The 12,966-nt window shown below is 32.3% G+C and overlaps 1 protein-coding gene across 1 annotated transcript; it reads right to left on the bottom strand.

The window, feature by feature from the left end:
* Positions 1-12,327: 12,327 nt before the first annotated feature.
* Positions 12,328-12,714, bottom strand: LOC131029554 (uncharacterized). Its single transcript, XM_057960067.2, has one exon. The coding sequence runs from the start codon at positions 12,712-12,714 to the stop codon at positions 12,328-12,330; it is 387 nt and encodes a 128-aa protein (XP_057816050.2).
* Between the last annotated feature and the right edge of the window lie 252 nt (positions 12,715-12,966).

Below are 12,966 nucleotides of genomic sequence, written 5' to 3'. Positions count from 1 at the left end.
CATCGAGAATACCCTATTCTTTTGTTGACATAAATGACTACTGATGAATGATACCGGATCTCCCTCTCAACATATCAGTGTCGGATAATCCTCTCCAATATCTGGAACATCTTCCAAAATCTCTTACATTGGAATATGCATTTCCTATGAAATTTGCCTACCCCTAAGGCATCTTCCTTAGTTACTGGTTGAGCTCACTACCCGTGTAGAAGCAACCTCTTAGGCCAGATAGATAGCCGGGACATTTTGATCTGATGATTTCTTTAGTCTTCCTAACCCATCTCTAAGTATGATCATGATGGATTTCAGTAACCTTCACTTTGCCTTGATTATTTGATCCTCCATTGCATATTGGTGGATTTCTACTTCTACAGATTTTAGCAATATGTCCAGTTTCATTGCATGCATAACTTGTAACATTGTTATTTTGAGATGCTTCGCTAAAACGAGTGAAATTGCTTGACCTACATTGATTATTCATATGTCCAAATTTTCCACAAGCATAGCGTTTTACATTCATTCTGCAATCTTCTATCTTATGACCATACTTATTGCAAGTAGAATATTTACCGAGAGCAAACTTAGGGTTCTAATTTTTTCTGTTTCTACATTGCATAGCCATGTGTCCAAATTTATTGTGAATTGTCTCACCAGTGGCTTATGGTTTTGATCATCATTAGTAGTACTGAAACTTTGTCCTTTCTTAAATCTAGGCCCACGGGAATCTCCAATCTGCCTCTATCTCTTCAATAAGTCATCAAGTTGAGCTGAGTTGATCTTGAATTTTTCTTTGTACTCAATAAAAATAGTTAAGTCTTCTCTTAGTATCATCATTTGCCGTTCAATCTCTTTCTTATTGTTTTGGGATTGTACCAAATAAGTCCTCAATATCTCATTTTCATGAGTCATCCTATCACATTCTTCAAGATTGTTCTTCACGAATACATCAAGACTTTCTTCCTTTTTCTTGCTTTCCTCAATCTCCTTAGACATCCTCATAGTAATATTTTACATTTCATTTTTCATAACCATGTTCTCTTGACTCAATTTTTGACATTGTTCTTTAAGTGCATTTTCATCATCTTGATTTTGCAAAAGTTCCTTCCTCCTAGCTTGAAAAAATGATAGTATTTCTTGTAGGCCAATAATGAATTCCTTAGCAAAATTCAACTCATCTTGTAGCTTTAAATTCTTCAATCTTTCAGCATCATAATCTCCAAGTGCGATCTCAAGCTGTTTCTCCAAAGCCATATTCAATGATTTTGGTTTTAGGATCTTCCTCAAGCTATTAAACTTCCTCCAAGGCACAAAGATTTGATACCAGTTGTTGGAAACCAATAACACTGAGAGGGGGGGGTGAATTAGTGTTATATCAGAATAGAAGATTTTAATCTTAACATAACATTCATACACCAATTGGTATATCGATATTAATAGAATTGAAAGAAGTAATGCAACCAATAAGCCAAACACATAAATGGGAAACATAACACATAGATTTATATGTGGAAAACCTCAAAGAGGAAAAACCATGGTGGGATTTGTGACCCACAATGTTAATTCACTGGCCAAATGAAGAGATATTACAAGATATGATGGGGCATGCACTTGAAGGAAGGCTTACAACAAAGGGCACACTACTCATCACAAAAGGAGCCTCACTAACTACATAACAATCTAGACAACAATATGGAGAAATGTTGAACTTGTTAATATAGCATCTCCTACACTAGAATACAATTCCAGTTTAAGCTCTGTCTATTCCAGTTAAAACCCTAAACCTCAGTATCGAAATAACCCTTACAATGAATTCCTCACATATATAATCTCTCAGAATGATTTCGCATTATATTATGTTTCCATGTTCATAACCATATCCATATGTCTATCGTTATTTTCCTATATCATAATGATCTAATCAATCTGCCCTATATACCCTATACAATTTTATGCCTTAGGTCGGCTTACAAAGATATATACAATATCATATTTACATGTCGGCTAGATAAAATGAATAAGCATTAAAACAATTTTCTAATGCCAGATCCAAGATGTGTCAGCCTCTAATACCAATGACCTTTTCTATACCCTGTCAGCCTGCATTGTCGGTCTTCTATCCTGTCAGTACTAGTGCCAGTGTAGAATCTATGAAGTGCCTATTGGTACACCATTTCAATCCAGTATCGAAAATCTTGTTTCGATCAATAAAAAAATGAAATCAACCAATAGAGTGTCAATTTCCAATATGCCAGATCCCTGATTATAGGGTGTGACACCATTCTCTGTGATCTCCCATATCTCCTTGCCAAGACATGCCAGATGAGTCTCCATCTGAATCTTCCATATTGTGTAATTTGTTCCATCAAGCCTCAGTATATCCCTTTTAAAGATAGCTCTAGAAGGACCGGATGAACATGAACTATTAATCACCATAGGATCTTCCTCAAGTGCTTAAGGTTTCTGCAAAGAAGACCAAAGCTCCAATACTAATTGTTAGATAGTTCAGATAACTGAAAGACAACTGAGAGGCAGGGGTGAATAAGTTGTCATAGATTATCGGAAGCATTAGCAATTTATACATTAATACTGGAACCCAAAACAATAATACCAGAATAGAAGATAAAACAATTAAGCATAAACAATAATCATAGAAAAAATACCATCCGCACAACACCAATATTTGTATGTGTAAAACCCGGTAAAGGGAAAAACCATGGTGGGAATCCTACCCACAGTCAGATAATAATTTTGCAGTAAGTATGTGAATTACAATGAAAGGCCCTGCACTTGCAGGAAGGCCAACAACCTAGAGCACACTGCTCATCACAAAAGGAGTCTCGCTAACTATATACAAATCCAAACTACAATCCAAAGAAGTGTTCAACTGCAAAAGATAGCATCTCCTATGCCAGAGTACAGTTCCTATTAAATCTCAATACCAGAGGACTAAATCCTCATAGACACAAATAGTTCTCCAATGATCGATAAACTCCTCTTCCTGAATGATATTATACTCTTCGCACATTAAATCCCTTGACCATGGCCTCTTACATTAACCATGATGATCTACAACGAAATCTTACATCCATATATACAAACCCTCAACCATACAAAATGAGGTCGGCCACCATACAATAAAAAAATTATATAATTACAAACCATGTCATCCTTAAGCCAAACAAATAATATCCAACACATAAGACATCCTGTAAATACAATAATAGGTCCTATCCACAGATTACATCAATGCCAGTCCATAACATAGATCAACCGAAATGAAGTACAGGTCCACACGCTTTAGCAATCATCTCCAATCACCAAGTCTAGAACAAGATCACCAAAAGATTCCTAAAAATCCATCAGAAGTTGCACCAACATTACTTAGGAAATTCATCAAAGATCTCCACCAAGAAGCTCTATCGGTGAAACCCTCGCAAGAACTAGAAACCAAGCATCTTAGCAAGGAGGACAACTTCCAAACACTAGACCAAAACCAACTAAGGAAATATGAGTATAAGCATCATGAACAAGCCAATTCCATCATCAGATCAAATCGAAGCTTGTTGAATCCAAGTTAACTAGAAACCACTCAACCTATCGAGGCCAGAAGGGTACCAGTAAAACATCTAAACATATAGTGTTGACATCAATGACAAAACATCAATGCAACACATAATCAATTCCACCAAATGGCCAACTAACAAATTCTTGTATGAATTGAATGCATGGCATTCTATATAAGGATTACATCAAGAGTCAACTCTACATATTCATATTGGTCCCTAGAGCCACCATTCATCTACCTATATCAAATTTATGTATGTGTAATTGCGGTAGATTATTTTCATAATAACAATCTAAAACTTAATTTAAAAAAAATTAAATGCAAGATTATTCACATTCATTTATTCATATTAGCAATTGTGACCTCTTCTAGTGCATGTTGCTTTGATTTATGTGTTATTTTATTGCATTAAAATTCATTCATTCATTCATTCATTTGAAATCATGTTTGAATATGAAAAAACTATTGGCCAAAGAGCTTAATGATGACCCAATTTTATATTATTTGATTGTAAACTTGACCTACACCCATTACACAATTAATTTAAGTCCTCTATTCTTATTCTAAAGGTATTGAAATATCCATCTTGATGTTTGATCAAGGATGACATGACTTGTATAGTTCAAAATATATTCCCCAAATAATTTTGTAAGCTCCTATTCCTTATTAAAATGTAGCTATGAAAAGATCAAAATGGACGAATTGTAATTCTTCATTTTTGTTTGTTTTTTCATACAAGTATAGGCTTATGCCCACATATCAATTATTTTGATTTTGTTTGTATAAATTTCCTAATATTAAATAGTTATTAAATTTATCTATTTAAAATCATTTACATATATTAAGGGACTATAAATACATTATTTTAAGCTTATAATTATAAAATATATTAATTTACTTATAATCATTTAAATTAAGCTACTAATTAATAGTTGAATGGATAAAAATAATAATATAATATAATCAATTTGTAAATATTAATTAATATATTATATTTATTGTATTAAATATATATCATAATGTTTTGAATAGATTACTTCTAAATTACTTTAGATTACTTTCATCCAGATGATACTTCATTATCTATTGTAAAATTGAAAAAGTTTAAAAGATGTAATTTAATTTTCAAGTCAGTGGGATTCGCTCATTTGGGAACAATCAAAATTAGGTTACTATAAAGTTAAAATGGATTATGCATTAATAATCCAGCAAGGTACTCCTAAAACAAAGGACTGACTACACAAACTCTGTTGGAATTTAGACATTCTCCCAAAAGTAATAACTTTTTCTAGGTTAGCACTAAATAAAAGAATTCTCACCAATGATATATTAGTGAATATGCATATAAATAGGCACTTCAATTTCCCCCTTTGTAATCAACATGAAGAAATATCAAATTATTTATTATCATCATGTCCCTTCTCTAAAAAACATTGGAGTTGGTTGCAAGTAAAAATTTGCTCGAAGTATTTACCTCTTGGCCAAGTTTGGAACCATCTCCATCCAGCTAATCTTAATACATGGAAATCTAAAGTTAATCGTTTGTAAATAGATCTTCTATCTATTGGATTCCTCCACTTCCTGACATAATAAAGCTTAATTTTGATGATGGCACAAAATAAAATCTAGGAACTTCAGGGGAAGAGTGTTTCCTATAGAATCAATCTGGGTAGGTAATCAAATCCCATGCTATGAGATTGTCAAATAGCATAAATAATTAGGATATGGCTTAAGCATTGCTAGGTGGTCTAAAAATGAATAAATACTTAGACCACAAGAATATTTGGATAGAGGGTGATTCCATGAACATGATTAATTCTATAAGAAATATCAATTCTCCAAGTTGCTATCTCCTTCATATTCTCTCATTCCATGAACATGATTAATTCATAAAAATATCTCCATTCTCCACGTTTCTCTCACCTTCATATTCTCTCATTCCATGAACATGCTTAATTCTTAAAAAAATCTCCATTCTCCAAGTTGCCCTCTCCTTCATATTCTAAATCAGGCGTTCTCTTTATTTGAGTTTTTTTAAAATGATGAAGAGAAGGGGATAGAAACACAAACTAAGTCAAATCAAACAAACTTTATAAATGTGGGACCGTAACTTCATTAATTTCACTCAAAATCTAATAATTTCCCTAGTAGCCCTCCAACAGAGGTTTTCTTAGCATAACTTTCTATACAAACAATATTTAGAAAATATGATAACACTTTTGGATACCCATTTAGAAGCTTAACAACATATCAAGAAAAAAGGTGGGGTTGTTGTGGAACAAATGGCTCAATAATTTACTGGAAAATTGAAACTAGGTCTAATTAGTAAAACAAATTAAGTTTTTTGGGCATAACATTTGATGCAGACCTAACCTAAAGTATCCAAAACAACTTTTTGATACTCATGTAAGATTTATACAACATATATCAAAATTAAGGTAGGTTGTTTTGTAACACAAAGGCGTAAAATTGGCTGCTAATCTATATTAGGCTCATTCACCAAGGGTTTTTCAAACCCTATCTCAGTAAAACACCTCTAAAATACTCAAATTTTAGTGAAAATGGATGACACTTGTCACAATGGAAATTTTATTTGATACTCTATCCAGCCATACTACTTTTAAGCACATATAACATCCTTACAAATCCATACTACTCATTGCAACATGATGATTTCCTAGAAAATCTAGAAGTTGCAATCATTCAAACAATCATAACTTTATTAATACCTAATGAAAAACCACAAAACTAATTGCATTTTGGAATTTCCTTATATCCTATATCATATTAAATAAATTCCAAATCATTAAATGCAAAGTAAAGTCTATACAAAACCAAATAACAGTTAGATTATTTGGAAAACATTGTTTGGGCATGAAAACTTTGTGTTTTCTTTATTCCAGTCCTTCACAAAACCATCCCCAGTTGGGATTTGTGTTCAGAAGGAATTATATACATTTTCCAACATCCCAAATCAAACATAAATGACTTTTAAACTTGTCCAAAGAAAAATGACCTTTTAACTTCCCATCTTGCAACTTTTTCATTTGTTTTTACGTTGACAACATTTATAAGATTTTGCAATTTTTGAAGTATTGACCCAAATGACTCCAAATATTTCTTGTGACATAAAATTAGTCTCAATGGACCTTATTAAACTCAAAATAACTCACAACACCTACAAACCTATTACTTGAGCCCTAATGTATGAAATGTCCTTGATTCACTACAACACAAACCTACCAAATGTCTCATTCTTATCAAGAAGCTAATAAAGTGGCAAAAAAATTGAATAATTTGGGTTGCATCTTATCTAATGACAATTTTTAGTTGTCGCACATAATTCTTGTTACCTTTCTTGAGCTCCATACAGGAGTCAGTCAAGAGCTCAAAGCTCTTTATTTATGTTTTCACCTTAACAAAATTATGTTGCTTATATAGGTCCAAATTCATTTCCACATGAAAGGTTGTAATTTGCATTCAAAATCATTAATTTTGATAGTTGCGGTGCATTGATTGGTCACAACAAGTGATTCCAAGTTTTGGGTTATTGCCAATAGGGCTTGGCTCATGCCTTTTGTGATAACTAATGTGACCTAAAGATTTCAAAAGGCTTTTGACACAATATCATGATTATTTGTTGCACAGAGAAATTACCTCCTGGTGGCCAGTCAATACCAAGTTGTGTTCGATGTGATGAGAAGCTATTGTTATTTAAATCAGAAAATGTCTAAGGCCCTCCTATTTTCTCTAAGACACTTTATATTTCTTTGATGAGAATTATAGTGATTGTGTAATTTCTTATCTTTCCCTTTAAAGATGTAGTCAACCCCCACAAATGATTCAATTATTATCAAAAAGCTTGGAATATTGTGAGAAATGAAGTAGATATAACTAGAAAAGTCTCTATATAGATTGATAAACTCTTTAGGAAGCTTGCAAATGAGCCTTACAATACCACATTAGTTTAAAACCACACACTACTCATTAAACTAAATTTCAACTTATTAAAGGAAATTTTAGAAATTGTGCATAGTGCATAGAGGGTGAAGTGCACATGTTTTTTATACATTATCGTCAGCCCCTCACCCCACAAGAAGTTGTCTTGGAATTTGACATACACAAAGAAAAAGAGAATGATCTTGAGGTGTTGCAATGATAGGTAGGAGGGTTGGTTTTGTTTAGTTTTTGAAAATTGTACAAGCATGTCAGGTTGAAATTAGTAGTTGTCTGGACTAGGTGTTCTACCCCTCTAATTCACTACACACTTTTGGTTGTTTTATGAAATTCAAAATCTTAAGCATAGATATCCATTTTGACCAGATAGGTCAGGTCCAACTACTTGTAAACCTGTATTCCTTGTAATGATGTTCTTTTAAGGACCTCATTATTGATCCTTGTTGAGTCGATATTTGATGCGAAGTAGCTAGTAGTTTGGTGAGGGCATTTCTTATCCTTCCAATAATTATAGTACCTTATCCAACTTGGTATTGAATGTCTAATGTAAACTCTATTATACCATTAATATTACTTATTCAGTTCTTTGTTTTTTATTTCAAAAAATATTCTGAATAGATAGTTTGAGATATACACTAGTTATAATGGCAAATTTAATATTTTCATCATATTTTTTATTTCATTTTGTATGTAATTTGAGATAATAGCTTAATATTTATGCATTGACAAATGGAAAATTTATGTACATGGTGTGGGTACTTTCTTGTTTTTTTAGCCATTCAATTACAAGCATTTCTATTTTCCTATCTCCAACCTTATTGTCATAGACACAGATTGTTATATAATCATCTAAATTATATATTTGTCATCCTTATGAATGTAAATATTTATCATCCTTATCTGTGCAAATATGATATGAATTATATTGTTCACTTGATTGAAATTTGATTTGTGGTATATATTGGATCATTTCTTATGTGCAATACCAAAAAAATGCATCTTTTCTAACCATCCAGTTACAAGCATTTTTATGCACCTATCTGCTACATTATTCACATAGACACACATTGTTTTATAATCATCCAATTCTATTTTTATCATTCTTATGCATTTGATTATGATTTTTGGTATGTATTTGATCATTTCTATCATGCAATATCAACAATCTATTTACTATATCAATAATCTTCTCTAAATTTCTCGTTCTTATATATTTGAAACTTTAAAATAAATCAACTTTAAGACATCAGGAATTATCTGATCAACCAGCTTTCCTATCAATGTGAAATTACATGTGATAGTGCACTTTGATTCCCAATTGGTGCTCCAGAAGAAGTTGAACAATTATGGAAAGTAAGAGGTTTTATTTGTGTGGAACGTGTAATGGCAATGGATTAGAAAAGAGAAACGAATATTTGGATAGAGGGTGATTCCATGGACATGAAATTATTAAAAAAATAATCCTTTCTCCAAGTTTCTCTCTCCTTATATTCTCTCATTTTATGAACATGATTAATTCTTACAAAAATCTCCATTCTCCACGTTGCTCTCTCTTTCATATTATAAATCAGGCGTTCTCTTTATTTGGTTTTTTTTAAAATGATGAAGAACAGGGGATTGAAACACAAAATAACTCATATCAAACAAATTTTATAAATGTGGGACCGTAACTTCATGAATTTCACTCACAATCTAACTATTTCCCTAGTAGCCCTCCAACTGAGGTTTTCTTAGCATAACTTTCTATAAAAACAATATATAAAAAATATGATAACACTTTTGGATACCCATTTAGAAGCTTAAAAACATATCAAGAAAAAAGGTGGGGTTTTTGTGGAACAAATGGCTCAATAATTTACTAGTAAACTGAAACTAGGTCTAATTAGTTAAACAAATTAAGTTTTTCGGGCATAAAATTTGATGCAGACCTAACCTAAAGTATCCAAAACAAATTTTGGATACTCATGTCAGATTTATACAACATATATAAAAATAAAGGTAGGTTGTTTTGTAACACAAAGGCATAAAATTGACTGCTAATCTATTTTAGGCTCATTCACCACGATTTTTAAAAACCCTATCTCAATAAAACACCTCTCAAATACTCGAAACTCAATGAAAAGGGATGAGGATGATCACAATGGAAATTTTATTTGATACTCTATCCAACCATACTACTTTTAAGATCATAGAACATCCTTACAAATCCATATTACTCATTGCAACATGACTATTACCTGGAAAATCTAGAAGTTGCAATCATTCAAACAATCATAACTTTATTAATACCTAATGAAAAACAACAAATCTAATTGCATTTGGAAGTTTATTAGATCCTATATCATATTAAATAAATTTAAAATCATTCAATGCAAACTAAAGTCTATACAAAACCAAATAATAGTTAGATTATCTGGAAAACATTGTTTGGGCATGCAAACTTTGCGTTTTCTTTATTCTATTCCTTCACGAAGTCTTCCCCACTTGGGATTTGTGTTTAAAAGGAATTATATATGTTTTCCAGCCTCCCAAATCAAACATAAATTACTTTTAAACTTGTCCAAACAAAAATGACCTTTTAACTTCCCATCTTGCAACCTTTTTATTTGTTTTTACGTTGACAACATTTACAAGATATTGCAATTTTGGAAGTATTGACCCAAATGATTCCAAATATATCTTGTTACATAAAAATGGTCTCAATGGACCTTATTAAACTCAAAATAACTCAAAACACCTACAACCCTATTACTTGAGCCCTAATGTATGAGATGTCCTTGATTCACTGCACCACAAACCTACCAAATGTCTCATTCTTATCAAGAAGCTAATAAAGTGGCAAAAAAATTGAATAATTTGGGTTGCATCTTATCTAATGATAATTTTTAGTTGTCGCATATAATTCTTGATACCTTTCTTGAGCTCCATAGAGGAGTCAATCAAGAGCTCAAAGCTCTTTATTTATGTTTTCACTTTAACAAAATTATGTTGCTTATATAGGTCCAAATTCATTTCCACATAAAAGGTTGTAATTTGCATTCAAATTCATTAATTTTGATAATTGCGATGCATTGATTGGTCACAACAAGTGATTCCAAGTTTTGGGTTATTGCCAATAGGGCTTGGCTCATTCCTTTTGTAATAACTAATGTGACCTATAGATTTCAAAAGGCTTTTGACACAATATCGTGATTATTTGTTGCACAGAGCAATTACCTCCTGGTGGCCAGTCAATACCAAGTTGAGTTTGATGTGATGAGAAGCTATCGCTATTTTAAAATGTGAAAATGTCTAAGGCCCTTCTGTTTTCTCTGAGACGCTTTATGATTCTTCGATGAGAATTATAGGGATTTTGTCATTTCTTATCTTTCCCTTTAAAGATGTATTCAACCCCCACAAATGATTCAATTTTTATCAAAAAGCTTTAAATCTTGTGAGAAATGAAGTAGATATACCTACAAAAGTCTCTATATAGATGGATAAACTCCTTAGCAAACTTCCAAATGAGCCATATAGTAGCACATCATTTTAAAATGACACATTAGTCATTAAACTAAATTTCAACTTATTAAAGAAAATTTTAGAAATTGTTCATAGTGCATAGACGGTGAAGTGCGCATATTTTTTATGCATTATCATTGGCCCCTCACCCCACAAGAAGTTGTCTTGGAATTTGACCTACACAAAGAAATAGAGAATGATCTTGGGGTGTTGCAATGATATGTAGAAGGGTTGGTTTTGTTTAGTTTTTGAAAATTGTAAAAGCATGTCAAGTTGAAATTAGTAGTTGTCTGGACAAGGTGTTCTACCCCTCTAATTCACTACACGCTTTTGATGTGAAGTAGCTAGTAGTTTGGTGAGGGAATTTCTTATCCTTCCAATAATTTTAGTACCTTATCAAACTTGGTATTGAATGTCTAATGCAAACTCTATTATACCATTAATATTACTTATTGAGTTCTTTCTTTTTTATTTCAAAAAAATATTCTAAATAGATAGTTTGAGATATACGCTAGTTATAATGGCAAATTTTATATTTTCAGCATATTTTTTATTTCATTTTGTATGTAATTTGAAATAATAAATTAATATTTATGCATTGACAAATGGAAAAATTATGTACATAGTGTGGGTACTTTCTTATGTTTTTACCCATCCAATTACAAGCATTTCTATTTACCCATCTCCTACCTTATTCTCATAGATACAAATTGTTATATAATCATCTAAATTATATATTTGTCATCCTTATGAATGCAAAAATTTATCATCCTTATGTGTGCAAATATTTTATGAATTATATTGTTCACTTGATTGAAATTTGATTTGCGATATTTATTAGATAATTTCTTATGTGCAATACCAACAAAATCCATCTTTTCTACCCATCCAATTATAAGCATTTCTATGCACCTATCTGCCACTTTATTCACATAGACACACATTGTTTTATAATCATCCAATTCTATGTTTATCATTCTTATGCATTTGATTATGATTTTTGGTATGTATTTGATCATTTATATCATGCAATATCAACAATCTTCTCTAAATTTCTCATTCTTATATATTTGAAACTTTAAAATAAATCAACTTTAAGACATCAGGAATTAGCTGATCAACCAGCTTTCCTATCAACGTGAAATTACATGTGATAGTGCACTTTGATTCACAATTGGTTCTCCAGAAGAAGCTGAACATTTGTGGAAAGTAAGAGGTTTTATTTGTGTGGAACGCCTACTGACAACGGATTAGAAAAGAGAAATGAATATTAACTGAGATCCAAGCCAGCCATACGCCTAGTTTTATCCTGAGAAAATAGCCTTGTTGGAGGGGTGGCAGCAGGGTCTTGGGTCCATACCATTGCTTTCACAATTCGGACAGTCATCTAGCTGTTGTGAGAAAACAGCCTTATTCGAGGGTGATGAACAGCAGGGTCTTGGGTCTTCACCGTTACCCTTGCAGTTTGCACAGTCAGCTAACTGCTCCATGCCTGCAAGAATATTATTGGTTTTGCCAGCAACCTTGTTGGAGCGGTGGCAGCAGGGTCTTGGGTCTCTACCATTGCTTTCACAATTCGGACAGTCATCTAGCTGTTGTGAGAAAACAGCCTTATTCGAGGGTGACGAACAGCAGGGTCTTGGGTCTTCACCGTTGCCCTTGCAGTTTGCACACTTATCTAATTGCTCCATACTTATAAGCATATTATTGTTTTTCGTAGGTTTTTGGGGGTGATATCGAGCGGAAACATGGATAGTAAATAGAAATAGTAGAACGACAAGCAGTGCGCCCATCAAACTCGACATATTGAAGATCGAGAGCCTTTTGCTGAATCAAAAGCAAAGGAAACGTTTACGTAAATGAAGATTGAGATGGAATACAATGCGATGTAATAACCCATTTATACAGGGAGTCGTGAGTTATAGTTTTTACTCAAATCACGC

The sequence above is a fragment of the Cryptomeria japonica genome, chromosome 3 (assembly GCF_030272615.1).
Source record: "Cryptomeria japonica chromosome 3, Sugi_1.0, whole genome shotgun sequence".
Taxonomy (NCBI): Eukaryota; Viridiplantae; Streptophyta; class Pinopsida; order Cupressales; family Cupressaceae; genus Cryptomeria; species Cryptomeria japonica.
The sequence above is the reverse complement of the archived record's forward strand: the minus strand, read 5'-3'. Positions and strand labels throughout refer to the sequence as shown.